Here is a 15475-nt window from a genome sequence, read left to right as displayed (position 1 = left end):
TTCATCTCTATTTTCTGTATCTCTTCCACATTCCACTGTCTGTATTACTGAAGATTGCTTGAACATGGTTCCTAAACATAAGGCTCACTCTTTTGCAAATAAAATAGTTTTACGGTTGCAGGGCTTGTAAAGTGGCATTGATATAGGGACAGTTGATACAGGAAAACAAAGCTACGTCGAGAGTGATGCAAAATTTAACGGCACACAAAACTTCGAACTGGCCTGATATTTAATAAACTGGAAATAAATCTGACAATTCTGCACAGTATGTAGTCATATGTATGGTCTGGTATTGTGTTGACAGAGTTATTCTTCTTTGTACTAGAGAAATACTGTAGATGTTTGTGCTTTCACTGGATTTAATGACATGAATATGTTCTACACCTGAATATATCTGATCTGGCTGCTGGTTGATATACTGTGTATGTACCAAATTGTGAAATATATTATGCAGATTAGATCTTGTTATGTTTCATAAACACAAATATAGCATATGAATAACTAGGTGTGCCCATGTCTTTCTTTCTTTCTTTCTTTCTTTCTTTAATGCCTCCATATCTGCTACTCATTTTCTCTCCTTGCAACAATTCTATCTTCCAGCTGTCTATGGAGGACACGACCTCCATCTTGCCTCGTCTCAAACGCAACTCTGACACCTATGGGATTGGAGCTCTGGCTAAGTCCTCTCTGACAGGTGTGTCAGGTGTGTGTCTGTCCCGGTGAATGGTAACTGACCCCATGTTGGCTCCAGTGGAGGAGATGGCGAGTGGAGCTAACATGGCTGCCCCTGTGGGTCCTCCCTTCCCCTTCCAGTTTCCCATCCTTATGCCATTAATTAGTGCTTGTCAATGGCCACAGCTAGCCATTGATGAAAGCCCAATCAGATCCAACCAGAGCACAAACAATGGTTCATATAAGTCCACAACCCATTACCACAGGCTTGCTGCTGGGAATTGTATTGTTTGGTTCTTCAGTGGTGATGAGAGTGTTGATGTAGTGTCTGTGTGGTTTTGTCCAGTGTGCTAATGTGAGTTTACTGCACTGTTGTGAATATTAATATTGTGTTATGCTTCGTGCATGACAGTTATACTGACTGATCACCTTTATCCTATGATGAAACCTTTCTATTCTCATGGGAATTGTCTATTCCAGGATGGCCTCATCACCAGGAGTCACTAAATGGTTTGATGAGTATGAACATTCTATAAATCATGGACACAACCCAGACCAATTAAACACCAACGTGTTTGAGATCACTGTCCACCACCATCAAAACACCAAATGAGGGAATATTATTTGGTTAAATTGTGTTCCAACTGTCCAGTACAGTTCCAAAGATATTTAGAAGCAATGACATTGCTAAGTTTAACATGTGTGCGTGTGTGTGCTGTAAAAAGGACATGATATTCAACCACGGTCATTTATTTGGTTCATGTCCTTGTTTTTTTTTTTTTTTAATAGTAACAGCTGACAAGAGGGGATGAGGATGTTCATGAAACATCACTATACTTATCCAAATGTCAGTGTCTAGCTTGAGCACAACTCAGTTATGTGACATATTCAGTAACTATGTTTACATGCACATCAAATTCCGTTCAAAGGTCTATATTCGGGTTGGAGCTATATTCCGGATAAGATGTTTATATGCGTATAGGCATCAGAATATTCCTGTATACATCGTTGGAGTAAGTATGCCTGAGTTGCCATTCCTAAATACCTAGCCTACAGCCAATAAAATACAGAATTATTAGACTGACTGATTCTCATCTTCAGTAGAGAGCAGTATCTCACTACTTCAGTGATAGAGTATCAGCACTCGAGTGATTTTTATTATAAAATAAGATCAGTACCAGCACTTGAGTGGATCTCACCCCAATAATCACAATTGAGCGGTTTAAGCTGGGGGGGGGGCTTAAACCACCCTTTGTTTAAACAAAGAGTGCACTCTTTTGCACTCTTTGTTTTTAAAGAAAGTAAGAAGCAAAGTTTGACATCTAAAGTCTCTGGCAGATGTTCAAAGATGCTTTAAAAAACTTACCAGCCAATATCCTTATAAAACTGCACAACACCTCCAAAAATTCACTCAGCTGATGTTTTGATGATGGTGGTGGAGAGTGCTATCAAACATGCTGGGTCAAATTCTCTCAAATGGGTTGACATGTGGTTGACTGCATCCTCTTCCTCCTCCTTCGTGCCCTATAGATGGGTTATTGTCATGCTGGAAGAGGCCACTCCCATCGGGATATACTGTGCATACTGCATATACTATAGATATCATTGGATCATATATACATATATATATATATATATATATATATATATATATATATATATATATATATATATAAAACAAAGTTTTAGGCACATTTTATATTTTATGTCTTCTACATTATCGAGTCAGTACAAAAAACATTCTAGATTCCCAAAGATTAGTTTTCTAGCACAAAATGAAATGTCACAGTAAAATGTTTGTATGTCAGTAAAGAAAGCAGTACATTATATAAGGGACCAATTTTCAGATATTTTCAGATATTTGCACATATAAATATATACCTGTGTATATATTTGTATGTGCGTTTGTGGCAGCCTGGAAAAACCCGTGACATTCACCACATTTACCAGGTTATAACAGGTTTTCCTGAATTGACATATGTTACCTGTAACACAAACATAAGGAAAGTTGTATTTCCAAAAGTCATGTCTGGTCACAGCATTTGAGCATGATGTTTCTTGACTCGACTGATCATCGATGGGGAAATAATCACTAATTAATTCAGTTTCTTTCTTGTTATAAATATAGTAGACCAAATAGAAACATTTCCATGATGTTTTGGTGAAATATATGGTAAAGTATTTGTTTTCTGTATAGGTTTAGAAGTGTCAAAGTACATTACTGACACAAAAACTGTTTTTTGTTTTTTTTACATTTTAGCTGCTTTCCAGATTTCAATCATAGTGACATGTGGTTTTTACAGGCAGCTGCACATATATTATTGGCAGAAAAATGAAATTTAGATCAAACACGGGTTTTCGTAATTTTTGCTTGTTTGCAAAAATTCAGCCTCAGCAACATCCTATGGGTTTTCTCGGGCTATGCCTTTCTCTCTTTCTCACACACACACACACACACACACACACATACAAACAGTTTCCTAGGTTTATCCAGAGAAAGAGGTGGCAAGGTGTTGCAGCACGTAGCATTGCCACCTCACAGCTCCAGCGTCTCCAGTCATCCTGAGCCATCCTTTGCTCAGGGTTACTGTCTGTGCAGAATTTCTCTTGTTCTTCTCATTTCCATGTGGGTTTCCTCCAGTTTCCCATCTGGATAGGCTCTGGATACATCACAACCACAATAAAGCAGTTACTGAAGAGAAAGAAAGACTGTCCAACAAATAGAATATGTCTTTTGTTATTATCAGCTAGTTTATCAGAAGAATAAAATCATCAGGTGCATAAAACAAAAACAATCATTATTCATAATGCATTGCCTTGATACTCTCATTACCCTCCATTCAGTAGCATGCAGCGCCACAGCTGTGTCCAAATTTCATGTACTACAGAACATCCCGCTAGTAGTTTTTTCTCAGTAGGCAGGATTTAACATATTGATGATAGACAATGTGAGCTCAGCCATGCAGTCACATGCAATATTCAACATGACTGAAGAATTATGCACTATACTACAAAACAATTCTAGTCAAACATTTGGGTATAGCTATCACTTAATGTTTGTTTTATACTTAATGTTCATGTTTTTATGTAGGTGTGACCAGGTCCATGAAGGACAAAGTAACTAAACCCACAGCTATGGCTCAAGGCCGTGTAGCCCACATGATTGAGTGGCAGAGTTGGGGCAAACCATCTGCTGGGCCAATAGGGGGAGCAGGTCTTTCCAACCTGCACCGCGAGAGGGAAAGAAGACTTGAGAATGATGCCTACAGTGACCTAAGTGATGGAGAAAAGGAGGCACGAATGGCTGCTGGTAAAGCTGATTAATCAAAAGATTTGTAGAACATTCTTCAAATCATTTTATACATTATGGTCAAGCCGAAGAAATACAAATGGGAAAAGATATCTTTATTTTCTGTGCTTAATATGTGATTTTATTGAATATTGTATGTATATATTTTTACCTATGGGACTAGAAATACAGCGTGTGTAGTGAAGTGTTGCAACTTTCCAGTCATACTAAACATTGTTGGATAAATTCACGTTTACATTTAGTAATTTAGCAAATACTGTAATCCAGAGTGATTTACAAAACATGTGGTTAAGGTGCAACTAGAAAATCTGTGAAAATGAATAGACTAGAAATTCATGCTTGTTTGCACAAGTGCCTAATTGGTAAAACCGCTGTACACAGAGTTGTGCACATAATCAGGAATTAATAGCACATCAATATTCAGACCTCAAACACAACTATAGATTTATGTACTGTAGACTATAGACACTACTCAGTGTAGACTCTCTGACAGGTTCATGTAATCACAGCAAGTCACCCTGAAATTCATTTGGGAATCGTATACTCTAAAAACTAAGGAATGTCATTCACGAGCAATATTAAATACATAAATATAATATGATTACATGATTAACATGATATGAATAATTAAAGGCCATAAAAAGTTGTTTTTTTAAGGACTTTTTTGTTTGTTTTTTGTTTGTTTGTTTTTTGGTTACATAGATATCATCTTAATCAGAGATATTGCTTATCTCATGGCCTGAATGTTATATGGATAAAATGATGAACAATACTCATTTAAAGTGAGCTATAAGTGTAGCAGATGAGTGCATGGTCAGCTTATCTTTTAAACCATATGCATGTTTTCTTTTTATTATTCAAAATAGCAAATTAAGCCATGGGTGGGGCATGGTGGCTTAGTGGTTAGCACGTTTACCTCGCACCTCCGAGTTTGAGGGTTCGATTCCTGTCTCCGCCCTGTGCACCTCCAGGTACACCTCCGGGTACTCCGGTTTCCTCCCCTAGTCCAAAGACATGCATTGTAGGCTGATTGGCATCTCTAAATTGTTCGTTGTGTGTGTGATTGTCCGCTGCGATGGGTTGGCACCCCATCCAGGGTGTGCCCCACCCTGTGCCCCAAGCTCCCTGGGATAGGCCCGTACGACCGTGGGTAGGATAACGATACAGAAAATGAATGGATGAATGGCACATTTGTGCCATGCTCAGTAGGAAAAGGAGAATATTCTACAACTTCCCATGTTTATTGACTTGTTGATTGTTTTCCTGATAGTGACAGTGAATTTCAGTGGGTGATTTGTTGATTTCTGTCATGAATGTAATTTTCAGGAGTGATGCAGCAATTTGCAATCTCTGAGGCCACATTAATGGCCTGGAATTCTATGGATGGAGAGAGCTTTTGTGTTGACTCCAACCAGGGCAGTGTAGCACACCTCAGCGAAGTTAATCAGGAGAGCATTACCAGCAGAGGTAAGGATGATAAGCACGTAATGTATGTTAGATATCACATGTTTGCAACCATGACATGCATAACTGGCATTCATGATTGTCAACTCAACCTCGATCAACTCTCAGATCATATTAAACGAACAATAAATTATTTGACAGAAAAGGTCCTTTTATTGCAGTGAAATTCTGCCTTAGGTCAGACAGTGATAAATGTAAATGACACCTGTTTTACATGTTTCATTCTGTTTTTGTTCTTGGAAATTTATTAGGAAAAGAGCAGCTATGCTAATTTAATCCCTAATAACTTCTTGTACGCATATGGCGAGACCTTCCAACAAAAATAGAAAATAATGTAGGACACATAGGTATTTGTAATAGTTACTGCTGTCGTACAACCGTCTTTCAATTTCTTCTACTCACTTTGTACACATGTACACTATATGGAGCAATCCTCCTAACAACTCCAAAATGGAGGATAGACTCCTTTCATGGCTTCTGCGGCATTGAGTGTATTTTACACTACATTGCAAGCATTTTTCTTATGAAAATTTTTGAGTTTTGAGTTGACCTTGCCATGTTAGCATTGCTTACTGTGCTATTTGCTATTCAATTCAATTCAATTCAATTCAATTCAATTTTATTTGTATAGCGCTTTTTACAATAGACATTGTCTCAAAGCAGCTTTACAGAAATATATAAACACGGTATACAGATATTAAAAGTGTGAATTTATCCCAATTGAGCAAGCCGGTGGCGACAGTGGCAAGGAAAAACTCCCTAAGATGTTAAGAGGAAGAAACCTTGAGAGGAACCAGACTCAGAAGGGAACCCATCCTCATCTGGGTAACAACAGATAGTGTGAAAAAGTTCATTATGGATTCATATGAAGTCTGTTTGGCCTGAGAAGCAGCCGTAGTCCCAGCAATCTGGAATTGGAGTAGATGAGAGCTCCATCCAGAGGTAGGACACCCAAAACGGATCAGGCAGGTCCAGAGAACAGAAAGGATCAGGATCTCTAGTATCTCCATAAAATCGTGTGTGGCTCGACAGAAGGAGAGAGGGAGGGAAAAGATTATTAGGACTGTGCTTAGCGTAACAGAAAGTCTAGTCATGATAAGCTTGAGTAAACAAATACGTTTTAAGCCCAGACTTAAACACTGAGACTGTGTCTGTCTCCCGAACACTAATTGGAAGACTGTTCCATAACTGTGGGGCTCTGTAAGAGAAAGCTCTTCCCCCTGCTGTAGCCTTCACTATTCGAGGTACCGTCAGATAGCCTGCATCTTTTGATCTAAGTAGGTGTGGTGGATGACAGAAAACCAAAAGGTTGCTTAGATACTGTGGCACGAGACCGTTTAGTGCTTTATAGGTTATAATAGTATTTTATAATCAATGAGAGATTTCACTGGGAGCCAATGCAGTGTTGATAAGATCGGGGTGATTTGGTCGTATCTTCTGGTTCTAGTTAGGACTCTAGCAGCTGCATTCTGGACTAACTGGAGTTTGTTTATGCTCCTACTGGAACATCCAGACAGTAAGGCATTACAGTAATCTAGTCTAGATGTGACAAAAGCATGAACTAATATTTCTGCATCATGTAGTGACAATATATTTCTTAACTTAGAAATATTTCTGAGATGAAAGAAGGCTATCCTAGTAATATTATCTACATGGGCATCAAATGATAGACTGGAGTCAATAATCACACCAAGGTCTTTTACTGCTGCACATTATGAAACAGAAAGTCCATCCATAGTTACTATGTGATCAGAAAGCTTACTTCTAGCTACATGTGGTCCTAATACAAGTACTTCTGTCTTATCAGAATTAAGTAAAAGGAAGTTAGTTAGCATCCAATGTCTAATGTCTTTTACACATTCCTCAACTTTATTAAGCTGCTGTCTGTCCTCTGGCTTTGCTGAAGCATACAACTGTGTATCATCAGCATAACAGTGGAAGCTAATTCCATGCTTACGAATAATTTGACCTAGAGGTAGCATATATAAAGTAAAAAGCAGTGGGCCTAAAACAGAACCTTGTGGAACACCAAATTTAACCTCGGTATGCGTGGAGAAGTCTCCATTTACATCTACGAACTGATAACGATCGGTCAAATAAGACCTGAGCCAGGAGAGGACTGTTCCCTTAACGCCAACAACACTTTCTAATCTATCAAGGAGAATAGTATGATCTATAGTATCAAAAGCTGAAAAGCTGCTAGTTATCTCTATGAACGTGGTCAGTACTATTGCTCAGTAAGCAGAACTCACATCTCATTCTGCTTTACCCGTCTTTTTTCTTGACAACTTGTGCTCTCTCTCAGTGTTGTTTACTCGGAATTGCACATCTACCACTGTCTAGTTGACCAGTGGAGTTATGGTTTTTTGCTGCTAGTTGACCGTTTTTTCCCCGCTATACCATGCACAATTCACTACTGAACCTGTGATGTTAGCTGCATTTCTGCTAACAGGCAGCTTTGGTGCTGGAGTCAGATTTCCCTCCAGACTTTGGACACTGAGTGGTTAACTGAAGCATCCAGTGTCTGAAGATAGGCCCCAGCTATACCTCAGAATTGTCTGGCTCAAACATTCCTTGCCCTGGTGCACATTCTAGCTAATATGACAGATCACAAGCAATTCGGATCTCCCTAGATGAAGCACTATGTCCAGTTGCTTGCTGCCTAAGCACTGAATGTAGATAAACTAGTGAGAGCTTAATACAATGCCTTGCATTTGGCATGCACTGGCCATACATCGGCCATTTTATGGTCAACGTTGAAAGAATTGTTCCAGTCTACAGAAGTTGATCCCTCTTTGAGAAAGCTGATTAGCATCTTTCACCTAGCAGTGATAGGAAGCCAGGATATGGGGCCAGGTTAGTACTATCCTCTCTGCAAGACATGTGCAAATCAACACTCTGTGCCAAGGTTGAACTTTGGGTCTGATGCCAAAAAAAGCCATGGAGTGGTTTCAGAGTTATCAAATGGACTAGTAATATTCCAGCACCCCTGAAAACCCTGTTGTGGGACAGGCCCTAAACAAGTGCCATCAAAAAAAGTACCATCAAAAGTTGCCATGCCACACATACAGTATCTCACAAAAGTGAGTACACCCCTCACATTTTTGTAAATATTTGATTATATCTTTTCATGTGACAACACTGAAGAAATGACACTTTGCTACAGTGTAAAATAGTGAGTGTACAGCTTGTATGACAGTGTAAATTTGCTGTCCCCTCAAAATAACTCAACACACAGCCATTAATGTCCAAACCGCTGGCAACAAAAGTGAGTACACCCCTGAGTGAAAATGTCCAAATTGGGCCCAATTAGCCATTTTCCCTCTCCAGTGTCATGTGACTTGTTAGTGTTACAAGGTCTCAGGTGTGAATGGGGAGCAGGTGTGTTAAATTTGGTGTCATCGCCCTCACACTCCCTCATACTGGTCAATGGAAGTTCAACATGGCATGTCATGGCAAAGAACTCTCTGAGGATCTGAAAAAAAGTATTGTTGCTCTACATAAAGATGGCCTAGGCTATAAGAAGATTGCCAAGACCCTGACACTGAGCTGCAGCACGGTGGCCAAGACCATACAGAGGTTTAACAGGACAAGTTCCACTCAGAACAGGCCTCGCCATGGTCGACCAAAGAAGTTAAGTGCACGTGCTCAGCATCATATCATATCCAGAGGTTGTCTTTGGGAAATAGACGTATAAGTGCTGCCGGCATTGCTGCAGAGGTTGAAGGGGTGGGGGGTCAGCCTGTCAGTGCTCAGACCATACGCCGCACATTGCATCAAATTGGTCTGCATGGCTGTCGTCCCAGAAGGAAGCCTCTTCTAAAGATGATGCACAAGAAAGCCCGCAAACAGTTTGCTGAAGACAAGCAGACTAAGGACATGGATTACTGGAACCATGTCCTGTGGTCTGATGAGACCAAGATAAACTTATTTGGTTCAGCTGGTGTCAAGCATGTGTGGTGGCAACCAGGTGAGGAGTACAAAGACAAGTGTATCTTGCCTACAGTCAAGTATGGTGGTGGGAGTGTCATGGTCTGGGGCTGCATGAGTGCTGCCAGCACTGGGGAGCTACAGTTCATTGAGGGAACCATCAATGCCAACATGTACTGTGACATACTGAAGCAGAGCATGATCCCCTCCCTTCAGAGACTGGGCTGCAGGGCAGTATTCCAGCATGATAACGACCCCAAACACACCTCCAAGATGACCACTGCCTTTCTAAAGGACTGGCCAATCATGTCTCCAGACCTAAACCCTATTGAGCATCTGTGGGGCATCCTCAAACGGAAGATGGAGGAGAACAAGGTCTCTAATATCCACCAGCTCCATGATGTCGTCGTGGAGGAGTGGAAGAGGACTCCACTGGCAACCTGTGAAGCTCTGGTGAACTCCATGCCCAAGAGGGTTAAGGCAGTGCTGGAAAATAATGGTGGCCACACAAAATATTGGCACTTTGGGCCCAATCTGGACATTTTCACTTAGGGGTGTACTCACTTTTGTTGCCAGCGGTTTAGACATTAATGGCTGTGTGTTGAGTTATTTTGAGGGGACAGCAAATTTACACTGTTACACAAGCTGTACACTCACTACTTTACATTGTAGCAAAGTGTCATTTCTTCAGTGTTGTCACATGAAAAGATATAATCAAATATTTACAAAAATGTGAGGGGTGTACTCACTTTTGTGAGATACTGTATATGAAGGGCAGGGACTGGTGGAACACTTCACAGCCATAAATATTGCCCATTGGGCAATGTCTACATCAGATCAGGTGGTCATGACGATGATTGTCATAATATGATGATAATCATAGATCTGAAATGGACTTAATTTGGTTTATGTCATGAATCTACAAAAATAGACCATACTATTGAAATTGGGGTGAAAATCAATATAGTTGCTATGAGAAGTGACCTAATTAGTTGAAGAGAGCTGACCTGTGTGCAAATTAAAGTGTCAGATGATCTCAATGCAAATAATAATGCTCTTCACTAATATTAGCCCCCTTGTTAAATATGAGCAAAGACTGTCTAACTCCAGGTGGGTTCATAACATTTCCAGTTGATTGGAACTTCTTAATTATTGCCCTGATGTTGGAAATGGTTCCAAGAAGTTCCAGTCAACTGGAAATGTTATTTTTCTTATAGCCACTTCCCATTTTGTGAAGCTCAGCAACTGTTTGCTGCACATCACAGCTATATTCCTTGGTCTTACCCATTGTTATGAATGACTAAGGGAATTTGGCCTTTGTGTTACCTCATATTTATACCCCTGTGAAACAGAAAGTCATGGTTGAACAATTTCCTGTTCCTAGTCACCCAGGTGTACTATTTTTTTTTTTTTTTTTTTTTTTAAATATCAATATACCAATATATGAATATACTTCAAATATATTTTTTTCATATGAATTCATAGGGGTGCCAATAATTGTTGCACACCTATATTTAACAAAGTTTTTTTGGGGAGAAATATCTGTATTGTGTTTGCAATAGTTTGATATCCATGAGAGCAGAGTATTTTTGTGAATTTCTTTGAACAAAAGATCAAAAGGTAAAACAATAAAGACAATTTTTCACTGCCTTCTCTGCTCATATTTACCAAGGGTGCCAATATTAGTGGAGGGCACTGCATACCTTTTCCTGGAAGCTATTAAATCAATTCCAGGACAAAATTCTGGAAAGGCTTCAGTCAGGGTTTGGTTATTAAAAAAAATCCCAAACTCTAAACATCCTACAGGGCATTAGACCATTAAATCTATTATTAAAAAATGGAAAGGATATGGCACAGCTATGATTCTGCCTAGAGGAGGCTGGCGACCAGAAATCAGTGACTGAATAAGGAGGGCTTTTAATCAGAGAAGCAATCAAGAGGCTAAGGGTAACTCTGAAGTACCTGGAAAGATTAAACAGTACATATTTTTGTTTAACTCCTGATTTTTCAGCATGGGTCTTTATGAACCAGTGTAGCCCCCTCAAATCTAGAAACTGCACGGAGCCATTCTGAGTGTAGTTGGAAGCTCATCACACCACTGAAGAGCTAGGACACTGAAGCAGAAGAGAAGGACATGCCAGGCATCCTGTTGTTAAAGACCTGTGTTGAACTGCACATGTGACTGAATTTCAATCTTACACAACTGGAAGCCAGTGGAGTGACACCACTAGGAGCATTTACATAAGGGAACATGTGGTAGTCACATGGGAGGTTATGAACCATGCAAGCAGATACATTCTGAGTTCTCTATAGCGTACATATCACATATGATGTAAGACCAGCAAGGATAGTGTTGCGTTTGAGTTCATTCGATCAGTTGGATTTTTCCAGCATTTCAGTGTATGCACTAGTAGTTTGTGTGGGGCTGAGAAGAAGTCAAGAAGTTTCATACTGTATATCTGCAGTATTGATTGATTTTGTTTACTTTTAATTGATTGTGTTTGACTGATAATGATTCTGTGCAAAATTGACAAGTTTAGGTCATATTTTATTTAGTAGATGTGAAACTGAAAAAAAAACACAATGATTAATTTTTCTGAGACTGAAACAGAGTCAACACAGACATTGAGAGACAACATATTGAATTTAAATTCAATTTTAAATTATTAAATTAAACTAAGCTACAGGGATGTATGTTTTTTTTTTTTTTTTTTTTTTTTTTTTTTTTTGAGGTTGTAAACCATACAAAGTACAATTTCATGTGTAAGGGGAAATCGAGGATCACAATGGAGAATAATTTTATTGCTGAATAGCAGAGACAAAGTACATGATTGCTAATTGCCCCTTGTGGGATTAATAAAGTTGTAAACTGAAACGCTTTGGGTTCCCTAGATCTTTCTGAATGATAATTACAGTCACGTTCCCCTTTCTTCAGGGATGGTTCTTGATGGCCTACTGCCACTCCCGTGCTATAATTAACTGAATGTCACTTCAGGTGTTGAGAACGAGATGAATTGTCCCTGATAATTAAGCCTTTCTGGGGGGATGAGCATGAACTCCAAAGACCTACCTTGGAGTTGAATCTGCTTAGAGGCAGACTGTAATTTTTTACACATTTCTCACACAATTTATTGTTTACTGTTGATAAGCGGAATTGGTCCTTTATTTGTATCATTAAATCAGAATGCAGTGACCAAAAAAACTTGTTCCTGTTTATCACCTTTTCTGATCACTTCTTTGTACTCTAGATCAACCTTTGCATCATTCATCTGCAGAAGTGTGGCCTCACACCTATGTCTCCCAGGGCCTTTACTGCCTTTCATCCTCTGATGCCTGGGAGCCAATCAGCAGTGAGCTATCAGGCATGGCCTCTCCTGCTGCTGGCTCCTACATAGCTAGTGGGGCTTCTGGAGAAGGCTATGATTGTTCCACCCACTATCTGTCCCAGCAGCAGCTATCACTTCAGCAGCAGAGCCACTTACAGCAGCTGCAGCAGATGCAGCAGTACCAGCAGCAGCAACTCATGCAGTACCAGCAACAGGTTAGAACAATTCAAATGTATATCATGCAGTACTACAAGCAACTGATCTTAAAGGGAAACAAATAACAATACCAGTGCTAGTGCAACACAAAAGCTATCAGTTAACAAACTATATAGTACTACGACTTTATGGCTGTGCAATAGTTGTTTGCTATGGTCCTTCAATAAAAAAAATTTTTGTGTTATTTTATATATTTGCCCAACATTTTTTGTCTTTAATCTATGTTTCTTCCAGTCACTGGAACATCGGCTACACAGCACCTCCCATTCTTTGCAAGCTACGCCCAATAGCACTATTCATAGCTTGGGTCCACCCACTCATCCACGATTGGCTGATTTGTGGGCAGCAGCACAAGTGGAGCCACATCAGATGGAAATAATGGGACACATGAGCATAACCTTGGCAGAAACGGGTACGCCGGAATCATACAGCGAGGAATTAGTTACAGAAAATGAGTGCATCCCTGAGCAACAAGAGGAGGAGGAAGCCAAGGTGTGTTCTTTGCAATTTTGTAATATAAAAAAATAGGGTAATAGACTGTATATTGGGCGGCTGTGGCTCAGGTGCTAGAGGGGGTTGTCCACTAATCGCAGGGCTGGCAGTTCGATTCCCGGCCCACATGACTCCACATGACTCCACGTGCCGAAGTGTTCTTGGGCAAGACACTGAACCCCAAGTTGCTCCCAATGGCAGGCTAGCATTTGCATGGCAGCTCTGCTGTTATTGATGTGTGTGTGTGTGTGAATGGATGAATGAGACACAGTGTAAAGAGCTTTGTAGAAGTTTAAAAAAGCACTATATAAGCACAGACCATTTATATTACCGTGTAATCCACATTATATTTGCTCTATAAAGCAGTGACTTAAAATATCTTTGGCCAGGAGTATGCAGACATCCCAACATTTACATGTTCTGCATTTTAACCTAAGAGTACATATATCACTCAAAATACTTTAAAAATCCACCTTTTTCACAAATAAAAATGGCAGATGAGTCACTCGACATCTGAATCTAGAATAACCAACAGTTATACAGGTGTTTTGAACTCTTTGATAGTAACTGACACCCTGAAAGCTTCCCCACATCTAACATTAGTAATCTCTCATCTCTCAATTTTCCTGCTTGAATGATATGATGATGTGCACCCTGGCTTCCTGTCAAAGTAAAGGGAGAATGTTTTAAGTTCATTAAGTGAAACAAAATCTAGCAATGTGTTCAACTTGCCTAACATTAGACTGAAGTATATACTGTAGTTAACACCAGTTAACTATATTTATTAAGGATACCACAAAAAAATCTCAGACAAAAATAGTTTTTAAAAAATGACACTTTTTCAGGCAAAAAAGCAAAACAAAAAAGAACAGAAAAGATTCTACCATTTCTCGCAGTACACTAGTCAGGACACTGTTGGGTTTCTGTGTGTAGAGTATCGTGACTCTGTGTTTAGCTGCTGGTGAGCAGGGTGATGGGAAAGATGAAGGGTGTGAGCCCCCTGCTGGGAAAATAATTCACACCTCCCACAATAACATTAGTACAGAGATAAAACAGACAGCACAACTAAAGCTTTTTTGACAGTAAAACACTGTATACAACTGCCACAATAAAATTATAACATTTATTATTAGTAGGTTAGGTTAAAAATGTCTACTTTCATTTGAGCCATTAACCACTACTGTGGAGTGTGACATCACAAATAAATTCAATGCTGAATGCGAACACCCCCATTGAGACTATGGAGAAAACTAGGAACTAGGCTATGAGGTAATCATTACTTATCTCCTAGCTCCTCATTACTTAAGTTAACTTACATAACTTTTCTTTTCTCTTATTCAAGGACGATGACATCACATTAACATTGGAACCTGAGGCAATGTTCATGACGCCAGTTTTAACCTCACAGCCTCACAGAGAGGGTCTGAAACCTGGTGGCATGAGCCCACCCCTGTCACACGCAGAGCCGATGCCTGAGCACATGGCCTTCGAGGTCACATCCTGCATCATCCAATCCCTGGAAGAGAAGGAAGAGGAAGTGGAGGAAGGGGCTGTGGTTGTCGTGGCGACCAATTAACAGCTTTGATTTTATTTATTTTTTCAGGAGGGTAACCGAAAGAAAAGTTTCAAAAACGGAACTTTACTGAAATAATCAACCAACTGCGCTAATGTATAACCACCCACAACCAAGACATATGTTCTCTTTTTTTTGTCTATCAAACAGTGGAGGACTCCGCAGTGAGATGCACTGACTTATATGTTCATAACGAGTGATAAAGGACATCATAAAATTGCGGTCTTAAAATGCAGGGACACACTAATACAGATGTTAAAAGTGGAGATGCAGAGGTGTGATCTGTTGACCAGGGGAAGAGAGACTTATAAAAGGACGTTTAAAATAAACTAAAGAAAACAGTGCAATACTAATATACAAAGACAACCAAAAGAAAGTGCATGCATCCTGAATATTTAAGTGACTGAATTACCAGTATACATATAGTGATAACTGAAATTGATTTTTGTAATAAAATTAAAAACCAACAAAATATGTTGTATTTCTATGTAC

General features: G+C 39.5%; 1 protein-coding gene across 1 annotated transcript; it reads left to right on the top strand.

Moving 5' to 3' along the window:
• Positions 1–600: 600 nt before the first annotated feature.
• On the top strand, positions 601–15475 carry fam131ba (family with sequence similarity 131 member Ba). The gene is made up of 6 exons (XM_053638587.1): positions 601–703; positions 3764–3982; positions 5309–5449; positions 12625–12917; positions 13153–13410; positions 14753–15475. Exons 1-6 carry the CDS (start codon positions 607–609, stop codon positions 14984–14986), a joined length of 1242 nt encoding a protein of 413 aa, XP_053494562.1. The 5' UTR covers positions 601–606; the 3' UTR covers positions 14987–15475.

Source organism: Ictalurus furcatus, chromosome 12 (genome assembly GCF_023375685.1).
Source record: "Ictalurus furcatus strain D&B chromosome 12, Billie_1.0, whole genome shotgun sequence".
Lineage (NCBI taxonomy): Eukaryota > Metazoa > Chordata > Actinopteri > Siluriformes > Ictaluridae > Ictalurus > Ictalurus furcatus.
Note: the sequence above shows the minus strand (reverse complement) of the source record. Positions and strands in the feature narration are given on the sequence as shown.

Excerpts from the sequence above, each read along its gene's own strand:
- fam131ba (XM_053638587.1), top strand. The coding sequence starts at position 607 with ATGGAGGACACGACCTCCATCTTGCCTCGTCTCAAACGCAACTCTGAC. Across the intron at positions 3,983-5,308 it reads GGAGGCACGAATGGCTGCTG|GAGTGATGCAGCAATTTGCA; the intron begins GTAAAGCTGATT and ends TGTAATTTTCAG. Across the intron at positions 13,411-14,752 it reads AAGAGGAGGAGGAAGCCAAG|GACGATGACATCACATTAAC; the intron begins GTGTGTTCTTTG and ends CTCTTATTCAAG.